At 39.5% G+C, this 8,265-nt stretch overlaps 1 protein-coding gene across 5 annotated transcripts; it reads left to right on the plus strand.

Annotated features, from left to right (window-relative positions):
• Positions 1–1,324: 1,324 nt before the first annotated feature.
• On the plus strand, positions 1,325–5,796 carry sra1 (steroid receptor RNA activator 1). 5 transcript variants are annotated; one of them, XM_067492423.1, is made up of 7 exons: positions 1,325–1,552; positions 2,434–2,479; positions 2,590–2,693; positions 3,317–3,404; positions 3,490–3,650; positions 4,605–4,713; positions 4,813–5,796. In XM_067492423.1, the coding sequence occupies exons 3-7, from the start codon at positions 2,643–2,645 to the stop codon at positions 4,995–4,997; spliced, it is 594 nt and encodes a 197-aa protein (XP_067348524.1). In that variant the 5' UTR covers positions 1,325–1,552; positions 2,434–2,479; positions 2,590–2,642; the 3' UTR covers positions 4,998–5,796. The 5 variants fall into 5 exon arrangements, with proteins under 5 accessions (XP_067348524.1, XP_067348521.1, XP_067348523.1 ...); XM_067492424.1 differs by having other exon boundaries at positions 1,328–1,552; positions 2,590–2,694; positions 3,324–3,404; positions 4,813–5,425; XM_067492420.1 differs by lacking the exon at positions 2,434–2,479 and having other exon boundaries at positions 1,326–1,552; positions 4,813–5,425.
• The last annotated feature ends 2,469 nt before the right edge of the window (positions 5,797–8,265 follow it).

The raw sequence follows: 8,265 nt of genomic DNA on the forward strand, positions 1-8,265 counted from the left end.
AGAGCACAGATCAGAGTATCTTTATGAGCTGACCTTTACCATTTCTCCTCAAGTCTGTTATCAGCTTCACTTTATTGAGGATATTGTCCATGCCACTATTGTCTATGGCATGGCTGATACTTCTGTCACTTCTGCAGATTGCCCTCCATCGTGTCATCTGCAAACCTATGGAGCTTAAAAAGAAGCCAGAGGAGGTGCAGTCACTTGTAGACAGACAGTAAAGGAGGGGGGACAGCATACAGCCCTAAGGTGCTCCTGAAAACCAACAAACAGGATTTCAAAGTGAATATTTAGTGATTTAAAAATGAAATAAAATATTTAGTAAATGTTTTATCTGCATCAAGCATTAATGGCTTAACCCAATCAATAATAAATTATAAACAAAACAAGTCCTCTGCCCCAAATATGTAAGGCTCTACTGTTCGAAATATGTATAAAAAGGTCATTGGTACTTTAATGCTTTTAAACTTCAGCTCATTTCAGTCTGTGTAAATCGTTCAATGCCACAACATGACATTGTCATTTTTTATTGACATATAAACAGAATATATGATAAACCTTTGATCACTCGGGACCGATGAGCAGACTGTGCATTTAAAACTAAAACATGGAACATGTAGAGAAGTTTCCTGGTTTGTGGAGTCAAATCAAGTTTCTGTTAAATCTTCTTATTGTGTTAAAAAAAATAAATAAAATAAACTGATTAGAAACGGACAGTATAAGGACTTTTAAAAAAGATGACATCGTCCCATTTTTTTTTTTACCTGACGCTAACCACATGACTTCGGAGGAGGTGTGGCAAAGTAGCCACGTGTCCCGGAAAAGTTATACGTCATGGAGCACGTAAACTCCGAGAAATTCACTGAATGCCCGAGCAGTTCACCTACAAAGTAAAAGCACAAAATGTATTGTAATGGACCAGTTCCAAAGTAAAAGCAAAAGGCTAACTGTAATTTGTATATTACAACAGAGTGCAACAACAAATTTACTGCATTCTAACAATTATTTAATTTTATTCTATACTATAAAGTTATAAACTGTTTTACTCCAGATTTTTTTTACCCCAATAAAAATACATATGTAATTGAAAAAAAATATTTTTACGCCACTATTTATTTATTTAATACGAGGGGCATTTACTTTTTACAACTGCTCTGCGTCAAAGGGTTAGGGTAATATAGAACCATACCAACTACTACCCCAACATGAATAAAAAGAAGAACTGGCAAAATACACAGATATATAACTAATAAATTTTTCTAAAAGTGAAAAAAAAAAATACTAATAATAACTTGCACTCTGTTGCTTTTGTTTTGGAAGAGCGGAAGTTCTTTAAGTTTAGTTATTTTACTTGACACGGAAAAGGCTAATTTAAAATAAACATCTTAATGTTGGCAGGGTTTTTAATGTCTTTTTAGTTAAATAACAGCTGAAACGCAAATTTATTAACAGCCTTTAATGTTTCTTTAAGTTTTCGGTTACCCTCAAGCTTTAGCTTCCACCCCAGAAAGAAGAATGGAGTCCAACATGGAGGACAAGTACATTAAACCGGGTGAGACCATCTTCACTTAACTGCTCCTTGCAGTTTTTTATAAAGTTAATTAAAATTGTTAATAATACTAATTAAATGTTAAATTAGTTTGCGTCCTGTTAGACTGGCTGCCAACTCGATGTTTGGGCTGCTTTGATCCAATGAGAGTTTGGTCACATAGACCGAGCTGCTCGAAGAACACGATTCAAAAATGGGACAAGTTAATGTTCTCTTAAACGTCAAGGAGATAATTTAATGTTTTAAAATGGTTTTAGTGGCATTACCCAAGGAATTGGTTCTTAGTATTATTTCGGCTGACAAATAACTTACTAAAAAGGAATTATACTGGTTAAAATTGAAGGTGTATTAGTGGTTGTCGTTCTCACAAACCCGACTCAGTCACCAGTATCATTATTACAGTTACGTGGATGTTTTGTGGCGACGTAAAATTAATTAATTTGACATCAGATCAAGTTGCTAATGACAAGTGGTAGTAGTTTGTTTGGGATCAAACTAATAAATACTTGGTGGTGGAAACTGAAGATTCCTTAATGTGTCAAGTCATTTTGTCGCAGATAGAAAGTTCACCACATTTCCACGGAGTCTGGTTGGACTAAAATGCCATGAAACCAAAAGCTGGGTTGATATCGTCCCAGGACTGCTGAGTTATGGCATGTGACTAAGGAGTGACAGACTTAATTCAGAAAACAAACACATTAATTTTCCCTTAATCTTCTGGGCAATATTTAAATATTTTGCCAATACAAATTATGGCCATTAACAATTAATTGGGTTATGTTTTTGATTTTGGCATACTGGTTTTCAATTAAACTGTAATTATTTGTGTACAAATATAAGGGTAATTAAAGGTTGTGTTATTTTATTCTTATATATTTTTACAGAATGGCTGCTCTTTACGCAACAGTTCTGTTAAGTCATCAGTTCAAAGTTAAGAACATGTTCTTTATTCATGTTCACTTGTTTAAATCCTAGCAATGTTTCCCAAATATTAAATAATTCCTTTAACTTAAAATAGTTTATGTGTCGATGTTGTATAGGTAACCAGGAACGTGGTTGGAATGACCCCCCTCAGTTCTCGTACAACTTCCAGATGGCCCGTGGACCGCAGAGAAACCTTCTAAACAAGAGAGCAGTTGCTCCAGGTAAGAAAATACGGTTGATACACATGTTCACACTGCAACTGATGTCACACCACTAGTCTGTGCATAGTCTGGTCTGACCACAGTGCAGTTTCAGTGCAGCCTCGGGCACTGGTTATTGCTCAATACTTATCTATGTTATCTACGTATCTATGTTGTTTTCCGGTGGGAGATTCATTATAGGGTCTACATAGCTCCAGCGTTTCTGTGGGACTGAGACACTGAGAGTAGGGACTGGGACTGGGACTGAGAGTAGAAGTTTCCTTCTTGTGCATTTAGGGATGTTCCGCAGAAGTGTTTTTTGGTCTTAATCCAAATTCAGGTCCTTTATTAATGGTTATCTCAAGTCTCAAATTTACCTAAATAACACGGTTAATGTAACCACTCTGGATTCTAGACTTAAGATTTTCAACTCTGAACTTTAAACATGAATTAATTTTAATTAACTTGAAACTGTAAATATTTTGTAGGAAATCTATACTGTATGGCATTATAACATTTTTACCTGCACTAACCTGATTTCTTTTAATATTGACTATAACTTGTGATATATAATATAATATAATATAATATAATATAATATAATATAATATAATATAATATAATATAATATAATATAATATATGGTGCAGTGGGATCACCTGGTATCACACCCTCCTCCAACCCTCTTGCCTCAGCCCCATGTGGTGTAGCCCCACCCCCTCCACCCACAGGTAAGGAGAAGGAAAAGAAACATGTCTCTAACATAAAACCAACAGAAAGCCCTCTGACTCTGACCTGTCTCTCAACCCCTCACAGGTCGTCCTCCAGCTGGCTCCATGGTCACACTTACACCTCCTGTGGGACCACTGGGAAGTCAGAAAAAGGCCAACAGTAGCCAATCACAGAGTGAGCCTGATGTGGAGGGTGTGGTGTCAGTGCTGGACCGAGCACTGGCGGCCTGCAGACAGACGGTTAAAGTGAGTTATGTCCAGTGTGGTTCAGAGTGAAAAATTAACATTCTGGACTTTTTCTCCTACATCCAAAAGGATTCTAAAACTACTCAATTATTGTTTTGGTACTGCTCCCAAATTTAAGTTGATGTGACATCTTCTGGACTGTATATTCTAGATTCTGGACCCCCTGATTTTCACGCCCTGAGTGAAACTGCAAATGAACTGTTGCATGAAGTAGAATGGATCTCAATTTCTCTTAATTGATCATTCCTCGATTCTCAGTCACTCCAGAAGTTGCTCCAGCCTTTCAACTTGGAGGAAGTCCTAATCCTAAAGGCCCTTATTTTGCTCTGAGAAAGGAAAAGCATGTGTTAGGCGTGATAAGTTAGTATACACAAGATCATCCTTCACAGCAGTCTTTTACTGGAGTGAAACACCCCTTTTGTTGTAAACCTGTTTGTACCTGGACACTGACTGATCCGATACTGCAGCACAGCACGAGCTGTTTTATACTGAAATCTTAAGATCCACTATTTGGTTAAAGTCTGTGTTAACTGTAGATCTAAGGAAGAGCCACGAACAACAGTATTTATATGCTAGAAATACATCCCTCTTTAAGATCTATTATTTTTGTTGAATAATTAATTTAAAAACTGAACACATAAAGGTCCACGCAAAAAAAAAATCAGTGTATTGAATCCACAAACAAAACTGACCAAAGTAAGTGTAAAGTCTGACTGACACCTGATTCAGCTGAGCCTCCACCATCAGAAACAGTGACAAAATGGCAGATCATGTCTCCAAAAACACATTTCCTTGTTCCTTCTCTCCTCTTGTTTCTTCCTTGGATCCCACCCTGAATTCTTAGTGTGAGGGACTAAAACGCAACAAATGAGTGAGGGGAAACGTGAATGCGAATAAAAGAATCGGGATGTGTCCTTAAAGTCTGATTGACTGTGACTATTGACTTGTTTGCAGGACCAGGTGTGTAATGATGTGGCAAAGAGACTCCACCTTTTGGAGGACAGCTGGAGGAAAGGTAAACTAAGCCTACCTGTCCGGAGACGTATGGACACTCTGGCTCAAGGTAACCTGTTGATGTAAACACCTGTCTGTCTTAGCACATACCTGTCATTCTGCCTGGCACAGTATTTACCTGTCTGATTACTCATCTCGCGTTTCTTAGAGTTGCAGTTGGGTCACTGGGATTCAGCTGATGATATCCATCGCTCTCTGATGGTTGATCATGTGACCGAGGTCAGTCAATGGATGGTTGGTGTGAAACGACTCATTGCTGAGACCCGAGGACTCAGTCCAGAACTCCTAGAACCCCTTCAGAACCCTGCAGAATCAGTCCAGAACAATGACTAACATTGAAACACTTCAGTTATGGGGTACAAGTCACCTGGACTCCGGAGTCCAGTGTTTGGAGTCTGAACTCTAGAGATGGGGCTCTAGACTGTATTTGGCACCTGGATTCTGGGCTTCAGGATCCAGAGTCTGGTGACCACTGGGCTCTGGACACTACATTATGTACCTTAGACTCTACAGTTACTGAACAGCTAACTCTGGACTTTCTACTCTTTGGATTCTCAACTTTCGATACTAGAAACTAAAAACTGAATCTGGGTTTAAGACGCTAGACTCTGAAGACTGTAGACTCTTAACAGTTTAGACTTTGAAGTTAAGACCCTTGACTTTAGACATGTGGAACTCCTCACTCTGGCCTCTGGGTTGTGGACTCTTGCTGACTGTGTCACCATCCTGAATCTAATATGAGAATAAACCTGTTTCTCTCATTTCTGTTTTATACATAACCTTTACTTTTTTGTGGTTTATGTCGCGAACAGGATCGCTGAAAGACCTGAAACTCCCAGTCTAGGTTTACAACAATCATGTGACACTGATGGCTCCAGTGTGACATTTTTTATAAAAAAGGAGCCGTCACGCTCAGAGACAGAGGGTGAGCTCAATGGCGCATGATGCTGACACTATTTTTGCTTGTATTGGCTTTAGACTTTGACACGTGAGATGAGTTGAAAACGTTAATGACAGCTAAATGCTGCAGATGTTGGATTCAACTTTAGACCCATGGTGCTCAAATGTGGGACTGTGGTATTAGACTCCAAAATGCAGACTTAATACTCTACTATAAAAGGAGATCTGAAAACTCTGAAGCCCTCTAGACTTTTTATTCTGGACTCGATCTATGTAAAGCACCAGGTTTCTGCAGTGCTACAATGTGGCCACCAGAGGGCAATGGAGGATTAGACTAGGACGATTGACACCTCATACCATGTAGGAGTACGTGTGCTGTCTTTTTGTGGACCAGTTGCAGTTTTAAAACACTGTAGTGAGAACATTTTGGTCGGCCACTACTTTGAGTCAAACGAAAGGTTGTTTTTTTCTTGTTGATTTTCTTTAAATACAATAACTGAGAAACACAAATGTAGATTTTGGGCTGGTGGGGGTGGCTGTAGCTCAGTTGGTAAGGCAGTCGTCCACGGACAACAGGGTCAGTAGTTAGATCCCCGGTCCCGGCTATATGTTGAAGTGTCTCCGGGCAAGACACTGAACCCCTAGTAGTCCATTTCCTCCCCAGCTGTCCAGGTCCAAGCCCGGTAGAAATTGGGGAGGGTTGCGTCAGGAAGAGCATCTGGCGTTAAAAAAAAAAAAAAACTGTGGCAAATCAACATGCTGACAATGATCCGCTGTGGCGACCCTGAACTCATGGGATAAGCCGAAAGGACAAAAAAAAAGTATCAAACAGCAGAAATATACAACAGGATTAAAATTGAATGGCTTTCAGAGACTGGTAATCATAGCGAGCCATTTGTTACCTTTGGCAGAGCGAGTCAGTGCTGTGACAACAGGTCAGTATTTGTGTTTTTCTAAGAGGGGAAAGTTAAAGAGAAAATCATGGACAGGAATGACGGTTCTGAGATAGGGTTGACGGGTTGAGTACAGTTTGGTTTAGGTTAGGTTCTTTGGATATCACCTTGTTTGGCGGTGGATATTATGTGGATGGTGCTGTAAACTTCCTCTGTTGAGTCAGTTCTAAGATTCAGTAAAGTCAGATAGTTTTGTAGCAAAACATTTCAGGGAAATCTAGTGAATGTGTGCTGGAGTTTAAGTTCTCTACACGTGATACAAACAGATAATTGACGTTTTAATTCATCAGATATTGGCTGTTAAAATATGTCCAAACATATTCTTACAGATGCTGCTTCCTGTAAAACTCAGTAACACTCACCCGTCTGAGTAGGTGTCTCTACTATTTCAAAACTGTCCTGCATTTTCTGTCCAAAATTCTCAGCGCATTCAACAGTCACCAAACCTCTCAGTGAAAATCCAGATCTTCAGTCATTGGATCATCTATTCAGTTGAACTGTCATACAACTACACCAACTTTAAACACAAACACACGTCCACCACTGTATTAATATTAGACTCAGGACTGTCTCTGAAAATAAAACGTGTTCCATGTTCATTTATCAGTGTCTCAGCGAGTGCTCTCCCACACAGCTTTTAATATGCCAGTCGGTGTTTTAAAACTAACAGCATGAGAGAAATAACTTGGTGCTCATTAAACCACCTATTGTACAAAGCAGCTGATTCATTTACATTGACATTTAGTCATTTAGCAGATGCTTTTATCCAAAGTGACTTACAAGTGATGTACAAGGCAGCAGAAATCTAAGTCAAGGAGAAAACATCAAAGCAAAGTCCTATCAGAAAAGTGTTCACAGTTCACGAGATGCAAGTGCGATTCATTCTGTCCTTCACACATCTGTTGAAAAACTAACTGGAGGACTGGGCTTATGCTTTGTGGGTCTATTCCACAATGAGTGTGACTCCCTGCATACAGAAATCCACATTCACATGACAGGTTAATTCAGTTGGCAGTTGGCAGTTATTATGTTAGGTTTAGAGTTATGTTTGCCTCTCATCATCTCCAGCCCCGAATCAACACATATTGATGGTGATGAATCAAAATAAACAAGTGAAAGTGTCTCTTTCTGGAACACACAGTATTACAGTTATGAGCTGCTCCTCCCATGTTGTCTACTTGTTGATTTGTACTTCAGAATTTCAGAATCCACCGTATGCCACCACACATGTTTGCTTACTGGCACACTGCTTCCAGTACCCTTAATGGTGCAGGTTTCACACACTTACAAACACATTAATCACCCACAAAACACATTTGGTCTTATCTTCACCTGCTGATCAGTTAATTGGTAATAAATGACAAGAGTGTTCAGCAATTAAATGTGAACATCCACATCCAGTTTTATCTGCTGATGAAGATCATGTGACCTGACAGAAAGCACCACTGCAGTGACTAAGGCAGACACTGACAGCACTTTAAATCTGCTGATTCCCAAAGAAATTAGTTCATGTTTGCAGAAGGTTCTTCTCACCAGTTTGGTGCCAGCAGCTTCTCTAGCTGCAGAGACATGACGGTTTGATGGTTTCCGAGCTTCCAGTAGGCCTCGGTCTGACCAATCAGCTCTGCTCCACTACTTCTTCTCCTCCCCCTCTTCTTCCTCCTCCTCCTCCTCCTGTCTCCAGGGATGAAGAGGATGCTTGAAAAGAGGAAACCAAGCAGAAAAGATGAGTGACAAAAAGTCGGAGA

This window comes from Channa argus, chromosome 22 (assembly GCF_033026475.1).
Source record: "Channa argus isolate prfri chromosome 22, Channa argus male v1.0, whole genome shotgun sequence".
Classification (NCBI taxonomy): Eukaryota; Metazoa; Chordata; class Actinopteri; order Anabantiformes; family Channidae; genus Channa; species Channa argus.

Bases quoted from the DNA above. Each gene is read 5' to 3' on its own strand.
- sra1 (XM_067492420.1), top strand. From the start codon at position 1,516: ATGGAGTCCAACATGGAGGACAAGTACATTAAACCGG. The intron at 1,553-2,589 runs GTGAGACCATCT...GATGTTGTATAG, and splicing joins GGACAAGTACATTAAACCGG to GTAACCAGGAACGTGGTTGG. The intron at 4,714-4,812 runs GTAACCTGTTGA...CGCGTTTCTTAG, and splicing joins TATGGACACTCTGGCTCAAG to AGTTGCAGTTGGGTCACTGG.